Here is a 13,530-nt window from a genome sequence, read left to right on the forward strand (position 1 = left end):
CAATCACCCCTTAGCTAGAGGAACACAGCAGTAATTTACTCCCACCTTACCTTCCTCCTCTTAAAACCTTTATCACAAGCAGAGCTCCCAAATAGTTGGGCCTCCTCCACATTTATAGTGGCTTCCATAATCTAACATTATTCCAAGAGCTTCCTTCAGCACATGCCACATGGCCAATTCTCTGTGCAGGAGCTGCTCCCTGGGCACAGCCCCTCACTGCCCTGCTCAGATCAAGAGGCAGGGAATGGGGCTGAGCACACACAAGGTCCAAGAGCCCAAAGCAGTGGTCACTGACACACAGCAGCACCCTGTGACCTCCTCCCCACTGATGTTAAAGCTCTGTTCCTCCCTTACCTCTTCACAGCTTTCTGAGCCAGCATTCTGTTGCCTGCCAGGAATGTGATGCCACCCAAAATGGCCAAGTACTTCAGAGTCTGGAACATGTTGAGCTGAGTCCAGTAGACATACATGAGTCCCAACATTGCTGGGGAAAAAAAAAAGAGACAGCCCATGGCTGAAACTGCATTTCAAAGACCAACATTTGTCATCCTCGGAACAACTGTGCTGCCAGGCCTAAGCATTTGGTTCCTATCCCATCTCTGAAGCTCTGAATGACAGCTCTAAAGACCACACATTATTGCCAGGGAATGAAGACATCTGGGTTCCCATTCTGGAGTGAAAATGTGACACTGACAGCTTGCAACCAACTCTCCTGTGGCAGAATTATGGACATATTATAGACATTAAGGGCTATTAAAAAGAAGAGGATACTCTGGATTTCAATAGGGGATATTAACCTCACACATCTGTAAGAGCTTACAGCTTTATAAAGCTTCCAAGTAACCTGACTTGGACTGAGAAACAAAGTGACATTTGGAAATCAATTAAATGTTCTCCCAACCTGCTATGTTTTTGAAATTCTACCAAGACAGTAAATAACTGTGTAACCAAGGGCACAATAAAAGGGATGAAAAAATTTGGTTCAGCCAAAGAACCAGAAGTGCTTTTACAGGAAGAGCTTTAAAGAAAAGATGTAGCTTTTCACTGCTGAGAGTCCTGCAGGTCTCAATCCCCACAGAATCTCCCCATTCTCAGAGGATAAACATGCAATAAAGTGTGACCTCTGGAAATAAGAAGTTCTATTAAGTACAGATAAATGGAGTGAGAGAGGGGCCTGGATAATGATGGCTGTTATAAGCTGATGGCCAAAACAGGTTTATCACCATATTAACAATCATGAAAAGCAGGAAGGCAGATGGAAACAAGAGAACAAGTGTTATGCTGTTATGTCATTAGAGTTAATAGACCACAAGCCCATTAACCACATGCTCTCATCTCTAACTCCCAGGTGAGGAGGTCAAACACACACAAAGCCTCTGACACTTACCAGCATGTCCCAGGTGAAAAACAATGGTGCTGGGAGCAAAGCTGAAGTTGGAGATGTTGGCACCTATCTTGATCCACTGAAAAGGAAAAGAAACAAAATTGGAGTTAAACAGCCTTGTAAACACAAGTTTTTATTTTAAGCTTCAACATCTTTCAAGCCTGTTTAAGATCTTCAGTGAATCCAGTGTATTCTCTACAGAGGCCCTTGTTTACTACTGCAAGAGAAGACAGCAGTAATTTTGCTAAAGGCAGCATTGTTGAGCTCCTCTAGTGAAAATGTCTCCTGCTACTTCTGACTGCCCTAATGCAGTTCTTCAAATATCTTAAACTGATGAGAGAAGACTGCACCAAATTTAAATAGTGAAAAAGAAATAGACACTGCTATTTCTACCCAGTTGAATTAATTTTCATTAAAAATAATTTTAAAAAAGGGTAATGCTCTCATTTTGGACTAATCCAAAGAACAGCTGTAGATACAAGATGTTTGCTCATAATAACACTTACAGTTTTTGACTACAAAAGATAAAAGCATTAAGGGTGGAAAAGAGGAGCAGCAACAGTAAGTTTTTCCATTAAAGTGTCATCACCTTGTATACTGTGAACTCCACAGACCAGAGGACATGACTGCCTGAATGCCAGCTTTCACTGAGACTGACTAATGGGAAATTACTGTTAGAACCAGTTTCATCTTCCAAAAAAGGAATAATTTAACTTGTCTCAGTGAGATTTTTATTGCATTAAGTCCAAAGCACTGACCTGATGATACAGTGAATAGCAGGGGATGTTTCAACTACAGACACTCAAATGCCCATAAATGGGAATTCAATCTGACAGGATTAAGTAACACAGATTTTGTGATGGATTTATTACATGTGAGGCAGAATAACTGCCTTTTTCCTGTGGAAGTCTAATGTTATTTTAACTTAATCTGCCCACTGTTATTCACCATCCCCAGCTGAAGCACACTGAAGAAACTCATCCACCTACTTCAACTTGGCAGCAGTGTCATTCTGCTTTGACTATAACCTCAAAAAACCAAACCAGACCAGTACTGTGCACTGACATCTGCTAGCTGTGACTGTGCCTGTCATGATTAACCAAAAGTTTTAGCAAGAAGTTGAGCTGTTCAATCTCCTAAGTGACTCTGACTGCATGGGAGAAGTGCTGTGCTTCTGTGACCCAGTTCACTCACCAAGATGAGCAGCAAAAGCAGGGGGGAGAGAACCAGTGCTGTGAAAGTGTTGGAGACCACTGTGGGAGGCCTCTTCTCAGGTTCCCTGAAGAGGTGCTGCAAATAAACAAAACCAACTCATGAGCAGCAGTGTTCCAACAGAGCAGCTCCTCTACTCCCAAGCTGCAGCCCTAGTGCTGTTCTCAGAGGTTCCTCTGGGTCAGAGCCATTCCTCTTTAGCACAGTGTCTATTCGAGTCCCTGCATGTTTGATTTCTTGCACAGCTAACTTTTCCTTGCACTCACAGAAGCACTGGTTAGCTTGACATCAGCCCAGATGGCTGGAATTAAACAGAGACCTTTCTGTGGGGCTTACCTGGCCAAATTTTCATGTTTGAGTCTTTTCACTGACACCAGTTGCTCTCTCATAGCTAGAACACACAGGTTTTTAATTCATACATCAGAGAACTCCAACAAATTTCTTTCCATTAAAAGCAGCTCTTCCTTTAATTACATTATTTACAAATAAATGATGATGAGAAGACATAACACCAAGCCCTCATCTCCACATATAATCTTGACTGTACCTGGATTTCAGGTTTGGGAACAAAGAGGTTCTTGGACTGGACTGTGGATGGTGCATCCTCTTCTGGGAATGTGATCACAACATCAGCCTGAAATGAAATTATGCAGCTTCATGCATTTAGATCTAAATGCATAAAACATATTCCATTACTGTGCTCTATTTAATTATGTGACAATCTACAACTTACATAATTTTTAAAGGAAATTGAGAAAAAGACACCATACTTTAAAAAGCAACCTCTACTAAACAGGGGCAGTAATATCAATCACCCGTCATTAAGAATTGGACTTATTTCCAGCAGAGAAAGAACAGAGAGGTTAAACCTTGAGAGCCTGCTGTGAAATTGCATCAAACCCATTCTGAAGTCTCTGCACCACCACATGATGAAATTAATATTAATTCCTGTCTTGCTTTGATGTTTACGTAAAACTTGCAACGAACAGCAAACCTCAGAGCCCACAAATGGCCAAAAGTATTGTGGTTCACTAAAAAGAACAAAACATTTGAGCTTTTTGCTTCCAAGCCTGCACCATGCCCTCCTGTCAGACTGTCAGTAATGACAAAATCACATCACCCCACTTCCAGCCACATACCACATTCCAAAGGATTGGATTTTCCAGAGTGGCATCTCCAATGATCAGGTAAAGAGTGTAGGTCCCAGAGGCAGAGTCAAATTCAGTTTTTCTTTCAGAGGTATCCAGTTCAAATTTGTAGACATTCTTGCTGTCTGGTTCTGCAACAAACACCACCTCCTGGCCAGTCTTTTGGTTGTGAAGTCGAACAAAAGTCTGCAAGGAAGATTGTAACATTCAAGGACTTTTCAGACAGCAATCTACATTAAAAAAAAAAGAAATCAGAAGTGTGCTTTTACAGGGCTATGTGCATTTAATCTGTGGAGTTAAACATAACACAATACCAGAGCCAGGAGAGGTTTCATTTAACAGACAGACAAAACAAGTGAATCTCCCAGCTAGTGAGATCAGTGATCTTCACAGTACATGTCAGAAACATAACGCTTCTCAAAACCTATCAAATCTTTTCAAGAGCAACTGTCATCTCAGATGCTTCATGATGGAACATCTTGGTAACACAGCAATGACAAAAATTGTCCTAACCTGGTGAGGAATGAGTTCAGCTCCACTGTTCACATCTATCAGCTGGAAGGATAAAGCAAAGTTCTGATGGCTGTCAGCAGTGAATGAGCCCTTGGCTTTGGCTGGGTAAGCTACCCTAGGAGGGAAAAAGCCACACAGAACTGAGGTGATTTTGCAAGAGAAGGCCTGGTGCTCAGAGAAACCAAGGCTCTAGTCTAGAGTCAGGGTTGCCTTTCCAGGATCACACACCCCAAGCTGTTTTACCTGGTTGTTTTTGGTGCAATGCTCTGATCCTTATCCACGGTAGAAAGATCTACATTAGTAATCCCCACTTCTGTGGAAACTTTTACTTTCAGCTGCAACAAAACACAATAGACAATTCTTCAGAGCACTGTACATACACCAATTATGGTCAAGTTCACTGCAGATGCTTTAGCTCTTCAGCCCCTCTTCCCCAAAGAGGGTCTTATGACTAAGCCAAGTCAGAGCCTAACCTGCACAAAAGGATCTACAGCAATTTTCCTTCTGGCAAAGCTCCAGCACCAGTCACTGACTCATCCCCTTCCTCCCTGCACAAGCAGCCAGCTCTGCAGACACCAACTTCTCAGGCATGCTGGAGTTAGCTGTCCTTGAGAGAGCTGTTTTGAATGAAACAGTCCAACTGCCCAGATCCAACTAGTTTTCCTTCTGAACTAGCAGAAGCTAGCTATTAAAGATTACATCATGTATGATACAACTTCACACTGCCTGTGCATGTGTCCTTCTGCTATTCCTGCAGACCTGCACTTTCTCCAGCAAGCTTTGCTGCAGTCACAGCATTCACCCCTCAGTGCAGGGCAGCCAATAACGCCCTGTCATTTATCTCACTCCTCTGTGCTAAGTGCAGTATAAATCCCAAGCAGAGAAATTATTTCCTGCCCTTTCCCCAGCCCCAAACCACAGCCCATTCAGGCACTGAGCCGAGTGAGTTTGACTGATTTCAATTCTTCTCTCAAACACAAGCAGTTACTGCAGTCTGTAGTTTTTAATTAGCACATTTGTTCTCACAGCTTACAAATGCTCCTCTAGAGAATTGAAGTTTCATTGCCAAGACATTTTTCATCTTATACTACAATTTGTTATTACAGGTTTGCTCATGTGAGCCAGCCCCACACCCTCAGCCTGAAAAATAATTCACAGAGAACCTGTAGGAAAAATATGTAAAAACATGAACTAGACTATTCAGGTCAGACTTCAAACACAATCATCTTGGCAGTTCCTTTACAACAAAAAGTGTAATTTAAGAGAGAGACTACCTCCAAAAATGGACCCATTAACATGCACATGATTCAGGCTAACTTTAGCAAAGCCTTCATTTGTTCCAAGACAGGAGCAAAGAAAGATGGACTAAGAAATATTAATTTAAAAAAAGTCGTGTGGAGGCAACTCAGAGCTGCTGCACACAGCCCCCCCCAACTGCACAGTACACAAACATCTCTCAAATATTTTAATGCCAGGAAATGTAGTCTCTGCCTGAGTAATAACCCACTGGTTTAGCTCATTACTGTCAAAACGATGGTGCATTAAGGACAATTAATGCTAATAACAGTAAGGAAAAAAGCAGCTCCCCAGCAGTCCTCCCCCATAACAATGTGTCTTATTAGCAGCAGTTCCCACAAAGCTGCTGGAGCTAATACATTCCTGCCAGTGCCTCCCTGTGCCAGCCCCAGCTTAAGCAGGACAATCCAGCCCCTTCTGACACCCCTGAGGGCCATTAGTGCTCCACTGACAGAGCCAATTTGATACTCAGAGTAAAGGTCAGCTGTTGTGTCTTCCTCCACTTCAAGCTAAATATGTTGGAAGACTTGAAATGTTAATTGTTTCCTTAAATAGGTGATTGAGGGCAAAAATTAACCCTGGGAATGGACCTCTTTGGAGAAGAGCATTCTCAGCTGTTGACACTGGGGCGACTACATGAGCAGTCAGAGAGGTCACTGTAACAAACTTGAGGAAAGGAAAACTCCAAATGTTTATATAAAACTGCTCTTTAGAAAGGTGTGGTCTAAGAGCTTTTGCCACCAAAAAAGAGCTGTGTATGCATGAAAAGAAGACTTCATCTGCTTTGGTCACTGCTTCTCCACTACAAAATCTGCACCATCTACAGAGTTTGGAAATGCCAAAAGACTCCCTTGACTCTCTTGTAGGGCTCTAGAGCTTATACAAACAGACAACAACAAATGCTCAGCTTCCACACAGCAGGCAATCCCCAGACAACTGACAACCAAGCCTTGAGATTTATGGGCTCAACTCTGGAATGCTCTGAAGAACTAGCACTGGTAATCATTCCTGCATATCGACTTAAGGCTGCCATATAAACACCTCCACTGTTAACCTTTGTTCATACGCTGTCAGATCAGCATCTAAGTGATAAGACAGGTTTGAAATTTACACAAATCCCTTTTGATCATGTATTAATCTGGTTACTGGCCATAATCCTGAGTCAAAATCCAAAGCATTATAGAAAAGCATGTGATAAAAATTCCATACAACTGGCAACATCTTTCACAAGTATAAATAAAAAGCTGTTTCAGTGAATAGGCACAGAATGAAAATACATCAAAGAGTACACCCACCTCCACTTTATTAGCAATAAATCGCTTATCTCCATCTACACTGATAGAGAAATCATAATATCCACTAGCAGGTTTCACATTCATGAAGTTCAGCTCAAAGAAATCTCTGTAACAAAAAAACCCAAGGTGTCAAGAAGCCTCCAAATATGCTACATTAAACAGGTAAACAAACACAGCATAAAACTAACATTGCTAAATGCAGCAGGAAAAGAATTGTTCAAAGCTGACCAAAGTCAAAAGAACACTGGAATTTCCCACTCCCATTCAAAAGAAAAAAAACCAGAAATTCACCAGCATCACCAAATGTGGTCAGTCTACACTAACAAAACACAACCACAGCATTTTGAGCTTTCTATCACAGAAACACTTCTCTGGTGGAAAAACACTTATGGAAAACTAAGTCCAACATTGCTTAAATAATACCTGTTTGTCTTACTCTAAAATAATCTTATTTTCTTACCCAGAGAGAGTAAATGGTAGCTGCTGAAGGACAGTGGCTTTGCTAGACACAGACTTGGCTTGGTCAAGCTTTACAGAAACTTGAGTCAGTAGCTGGGACATAACATTGGTCACTTGAAGCTATGAGAGAAAAACCAGCATTTCTGTGAGACTTGGCACAGAAGGAATGCAGGAGCACAGAAAACTCTATGTTACACACCCAGAGCTCTCCCCTGCTCAGCATCCCAGCCTCCCTGGTTCTTTCTAACACAAGAGGGAAGGTGAAGAGCTGACTTCCACACCATGCCTTCTTGAGGCAGTGCCCTGGTAAACCAAAGTTCTTAAGAATCACTTCACAAAAGCACTACAATCCCAGATTTGCTGGAGCCTCAGCCACAGAGCTAAAAGTGATCAGCTTACATTTTCAGTAAGCCCAGAGCTACAGCACCACAGACTGAGCCAAGATGTGGGGCTAAGGCCTTACCCTGAGCAGGGGCTGGTGATGAGACACAGCTGCAGGCCCGTCAGGGACAACGATGACGGGCAAGTGGAAGCGGTTCTGGGACAGGGCACCAGCAGCACGAGCGATGCTGAAAGCCTCTGAGAGAGTCTCAAAGTTCTTCTTGCTAAAAATGGCATTCATCAGCTGGATAACCTGATCCTGAAAGAGGAAAAGCCAACCACATATAAGCACCAGCAGCTTCCCACAACATTGCAAACTGGCTGAGTATTATGTTATTAATGAAAACATCATTCATAAAAGACTGTTTAATTTTCCATTTGCTTCAAAAACAGTTCAAATTATGAGGCAACCCAAAAATTATCTACCTTTGGAATTTCAAGTGCATTTTTATTCTTGGCTGGGAGGCTCCAACCACAATGGTTGGAACTGTCTCAAGAACTTGGAAAAGCAGAATATGGATCCACCTCTGCAAATGATGTGTTTCAGAGTAAAAAGATGTCATCAGCTCAACTACCCAGTCTGCATGTGGCTGCAAAAAGACAATTTGGCTGCAAGAGCTGCACAACTGTCCTCATACAGCGGAGCAGAACCAGGCTTGGTGTCCTGGCTGGGAACAAAGCAGCCCAATGGCTCTGGAAGGAGCCAGCCTAGGCCCATGCAGGCTTATCCCCTCAGGCTCAGCAGTGTCCTCAAGCTAAGAGGATTAGGTTTAAAGCAGTACCACCAGGAGCACAGAGCCAGCTCTGCCTTTGGGATGTGCCAAAGCTCATTGTTCTCCCCAGAGCAGGAGTGGGACAGCATCCCCCCAGCTGGCTTTGCAGGCTGACTCAGTAGGGTTAGGGCATCTGCACCACTCTCTGCAGATTATTCATTACCCCTCATTATTCAGCTTCTTCCATCACTCCCTGATAGTCTGGAAAACAGAGGGATTGGCTACCTGGACTTTGATCCAAACCAAGGATTTTGGGCTAAATCCTAATGAGAATGAGTACAATCAAAGACAATCTCAAATAAAGCAATAAGGATACATGTTAGTGACCTGCAAAGAACATTTCTAAATGAAATACACTGCACATAAAATTTTCACTCTTCTGCCAGTGAACACCAAACAACATCACAACTAGAGAAAGCATCCAGACAAATGCTACCGAACTCCTGCACAGTGCAAATCCTGCAATGTTTTTAATGTCTGTGAAGGGCATGGCACTGCTCCAGACTCTAATCAGCAACTGACCCTGTCACTGAACTTGTAGGGGGGAAAAAAACAGGGAGTTAATTTTTCAAATACTACATGTTACTTTTTAAAGACAGTTTTGTGGCATTCCAAAGGCAATCTCACAATTCAACAGAGATAAAGCCTCAAGCCCCAACAGCAGCACTTCTGACAGCACAATTCTGAAAAAAACTAAACAATTTCCCTTAATTGGTCTTTTTTTAAAGCATCATTTGGATGCTGACAGTTTGAATTGCACGTGGCAGAATCACCACCTCAAAAATGACATCAAAATTACTTTGCATTAGTCTGTTTGGCAGCAGTGTGGAAAAGAGCCAGGACTGAACTCAGATGTCTTACACTGGCTTCTGTCTTAACCCTGCCACTCTGGCTCGTGCTTTAGGGAGCTGCCATTCTCACTCCAAAGTACATCTAACTCCATTAACTTGTGGGAAAAAAAAAATCAAGTGGATGGCTTGCAGTAATGATTTCTAGGTTAACCAAGATCAAAAGAAATTTCCAGCAGTCTTTCATCCTAGACAACAAGTTTTTTTCATCTGGATTCCTGCAGGCACAAGGTAATGTTGTCTCTCTTTTGGGCACCGCAAACTGGAGTGCCTGCATTTCCTCACAGATAAATAACATTTGCAAAACACCTTGAAATGCTGGAAAGTGCTGCAAGTGCCAAATACCAGAACAAACTCCGAAATAAGGGTTTTTTTCAACACCATGTCTCAATAAACAAAGAAAAACTAAGCTTCACTTGCAATTTCCTTCTGTACACTTGAAAAAGGAAAAAAACCCAACAAATCCAGCCTGTGATCTTTAAGTTGGAATTTCCTCTTAGATTCTGTTTCCTAGCATTGCCTCCACAATGTCCTTTTTCACTGAGTGTGCTCAATACTTTTTGCAGTAGAAATTCTACCCAGTTACACCAGGCTCTGGCACTGCACCACAGGGACTGAGCAGATCCTTTCTGGGAGCTGGAGTGTGCAAGGAAGGAAAGGGCAGGTACACACCTCCTTTATTGCTGGCTCTGTACCCACATGGTCTGACAGCTTATAGGCAGCAGCAACAAACAGGGCAGTAGTCTCAATTCCTTCTTCAAACTGCAGGTAAACTCCACCCAGGTCATCCAAGCGAGCCACAAGATCCTGACAGAAAGAGTTATTAAAATTTCAGTTGCATTCTAGTGGATCCACAGGAGTTAACTCTGCTGTTAGGTCTTTAATTAGGAATTATCTGTATGGAATCAATGATATATTTTGTAATAGTTATTTAGAAACAGGAAGAAAGAAAATCCTCCAGCCTTTAGTGGATTTAATTATATGTAAATGTCAGGATTGTCTATTTTTCAGTCTGTGAAACAGATAAAAGTCCAAGGAATTATCTGGTTGAAAGCCAAGCCACATCATGCAGGCAGACAATTAGCCAGGCTGGTTTTTCATTTTGTTTTTCACATTAATACATCTTTTAGTTCTAAAGCAATCTAGCAAATTTCTGAGTAATTAGAGAGCACAGTGTGTTCCTACCTCAATCTCCTCAACAATGCTACTTAGATCTGCCTGCTGGGACAGGTAAGATGCTGTCTCCAAAGCCTGGATGGTTCTTCAACAAGAAAAAACAAAACCAAACAAGAGGGTGATTATTCATTCCTTAAAAGCCAAACATAATTTAAATCAAAGCAACTGCATTTTCTATTCTCAATGAAGTGTAAAACAGCTGTTCCTGCCTTCAGTTCACTCAAGAGAATGAATCTGAAGTGATTTAGTGTGAACTTAGCATTCATTACAGAGTGTCACTTTAGCTGCATCAGAACTGCAAGGACTCAAAGGCAGAGCAGAGAACAAACTGATCCCTGCAGAGCACAGATCCCAGACTCGCCTCTGAGGCTTCCAGGAATCCACTTTTTTAGTCAGTTTTAAAGTTTCCCTTTCCTCCCCAGCCTTTAAGGGACATTCTGTTCTCTTGTTTCACAGTGAAACAAATTTTTTTGGTGATAAATGCCAAGATTCCTTCAGCTCACTGGCACATATTTTCCAGCTCACAGTGCAGGCACCCCAAACTACAAAGAGGGCTGAGAAAGAGCATTAAAACTGCTGCAACCATAAACAACACAAAATCATGGTTGGCTATAAAGTAAAAATTCTGTTATCAGTCCTTTTAACAGGAGGCTTTTTTGGGATACCATCCCTTTACTGACCAATATCCTTGAACTAAAGTGAATATATAAGTTCATTTACAAAATCATACAAAAATAGACCCAAAACTCAAGCCCCCATATATTTCCTTCCCCCAAGAAACAATAATGAACTGGACAGCACCTACTCTACCACATCTATATTCCAAATATTGAGCAGTAAATCAGTCTTTAATTCAAACCCCAGCAGCCTGGAGGATAAACATGACTCCTTCCTGGGTGAGACTCACGCCAGCACGCTCTCCTCCTTGCTGAGCCGAGCAGTGAGAGCACTCAGGGCTTCCTGGGATGCCAAAGGAAGGCCAAAGCCACTCAGGGCACCAACAGCGTGGAAGATCTGGGTGACTGAGGAATCCTCACTGACAGCTGCCAGCAGCAGCTCCCTGGTCTCATTTGAAATGGTGACCTGAGGAAGAGCACAGGGATCACAGTGATTCACACATGACAAAAAATGGTCTTCAAATCACCACTGATTCCCTCCTGGAGCAACACTAGACTGGTGAACTTCTACAAAATTCTGGGGAAAATCCTTTTGTCATTCATTACTTTTTAGTTTAATTGATTAAATCCTTAAGTTTTGCTGTCAACCATCAATTAGTCAGGATAATCCATTCAGATGTACCCTGGTAACCTGCTACAGCTTTTCATGTGGCATCACCTCATTGTGCAGTAGCCAATGGGTACTGATGACAGAGAGGGCTTGGGTAACCCACCCCAGCTCAGCAAGGGTGCTCTTCATCTGTATACAGCACCAAACAGTCTGTCACCCACACAAAGAGCTTCTAATTGACACAGTGCTGAGGATTCTAACAAAATGTGCTGCCTTTTTTCTTAGCCACCGGTGTTTAATTAAAAAACATCCCCTCAGAATTACCCTAGACCAAATACTTGTGTTACATATTTGTACTTTGCCTTGTGTAGAGCACACCCAAACATTTATTTACCTAAGGCACACCAGAGAACAATCCACTAAAAGAAAATAAAAGTTATGCATAAAATAAACCCAAGAAAAATATCAAGGCATGTATTTCCTTGGTAGTATCTGTCTGCAGAACTCCACACTCACCTCACAGCCTGACAGGACCTGCATGGCCTGGGCAGCATAAAAGAGGGATTCAACACTGCTGGAGTCCACATGAGATTTGATGAACTTGCATGCAGCCTGTGCAGAAACAGAAGTTAAACCACTGAAAGGAGATTTAAATGATACTCTAAGACAATTCCATGAACACTGCGCATTTTTATACCCCCCAAATCCTACTCTGCCAAGTGCTGCACAGAAACAAGGGTGGTTCCTCCTAAAAGACATAAGAAATTTTCACATAAGCCCTACTGCAACTGTAGTTCAAACCTAAACTGAGTATAATTATAAAGCCTCTCAGAATTAAAGTCTAACAGGTGTATTTAGTAGGGCAAATCTTCCAGGACAGAGAACAGATGAACAGAAATTCTGTAGGTGAGCTGTATATCACACTGTCATTAATGGATACAAATACAGAATTTCAAAGAGTGCAGAGAGAAAAGTGGAGCAAGCAGGTACAGCATAAAGGCAAGCAATGGGACTGTTTGTTAATTTGTGTTAATGACAGCTGGGATGCATTTTAACCAGCAAATAACCAAGAATTTAACTGCTCCTGAATTCAGTACTTGAACAGAAACAAACTAATGGGAGCTGTATTTAACAGTACAGTGCACCAAATGTGCCACAGGCAGGGAACTTATTCACCAGGCAGTTAAACAAATTGATATCCACAGTAACATCACAGCAGGCCCTGGAGGAGCGAGCCCTGAAGGCACCATTCACAGCAGTGAGTGTGAGAGAGCCAGGGCCACGTTACTGCCAGCACAAAAATGCCATTTATCCAAATAACACATGAGACTCGCCAAGTACCAGCGATACTCCGGTACTTACTAAGGATATAACGCTTTTGTAAATGTTTCACATCTTCCACAGAGCTCTGTCCAAGCAGAGCTCTCTATATACCCATATTATATTAATAATTCGTTGCTCACTGCTACGAAGCAACCCCTCACACAGCAAAGCGCCCCCGGGCAGCGACAGCCGGGCTCTCCCTCGCTCACCTTTTCGTCCGCCACCTTCACCCCGAGGCTGCTGAGCCCCACGATGGAGTAGAAGGCGGCCCGCACGTCCGTGAAGGGCCGCTCCAGCACCGCCCGCAGCCGCGCCAGGTCGCGGGCATCGAGACGATGACTGGGGACAAGGGCCTGGGCACACGGGAGGAGAAGCAGGAAGCTGAGCGCCGCCTCCAGACGCAGCTGCGAGCCTACGGAGAGATAAACGCGTTACCCCGCGTCCCCCCATCCCCGCGGTACCGACACCGGCCCGGCCCCGCAGCCCTCCCCTCCC

At 42.9% G+C, this 13,530-nt stretch overlaps 1 protein-coding gene across 1 annotated transcript in view; it reads right to left on the reverse strand.

Moving 5' to 3' along the window:
• The window catches only part of RPN2 (ribophorin II), a gene marked incomplete at its 5' end in the record, with an annotated part of 17,578 nt that extends 4,115 nt beyond the window's left edge, over nt 1–13,463 (reverse strand). The window contains 15 exons of the mRNA XM_031058077.1: nt 355–484; nt 1,388–1,463; nt 2,579–2,674; nt 3,144–3,230; nt 3,736–3,930; nt 4,258–4,372; nt 4,501–4,592; nt 6,849–6,954; nt 7,309–7,427; nt 7,771–7,947; nt 9,982–10,116; nt 10,495–10,570; nt 11,393–11,568; nt 12,229–12,324; nt 13,245–13,463. Coding sequence (XP_030913937.1) covers nt 355–484; nt 1,388–1,463; nt 2,579–2,674; nt 3,144–3,230; nt 3,736–3,930; nt 4,258–4,372; nt 4,501–4,592; nt 6,849–6,954; nt 7,309–7,427; nt 7,771–7,947; nt 9,982–10,116; nt 10,495–10,570; nt 11,393–11,568; nt 12,229–12,324; nt 13,245–13,463 — 1,895 coding nt within the window. The remainder of the gene's footprint in view (nt 1–354; nt 485–1,387; nt 1,464–2,578; nt 2,675–3,143; nt 3,231–3,735; nt 3,931–4,257; nt 4,373–4,500; nt 4,593–6,848; nt 6,955–7,308; nt 7,428–7,770; nt 7,948–9,981; nt 10,117–10,494; nt 10,571–11,392; nt 11,569–12,228; nt 12,325–13,244) is intronic.
• Nucleotides 13,464–13,530: the final 67 nt, after the last annotated feature.

The sequence above is a fragment of the Geospiza fortis genome, unplaced genomic scaffold (assembly GCF_000277835.1).
Source record: "Geospiza fortis unplaced genomic scaffold, GeoFor_1.0 scaffold188, whole genome shotgun sequence".
NCBI classification, from domain to species: domain Eukaryota; kingdom Metazoa; phylum Chordata; class Aves; order Passeriformes; family Thraupidae; genus Geospiza; species Geospiza fortis.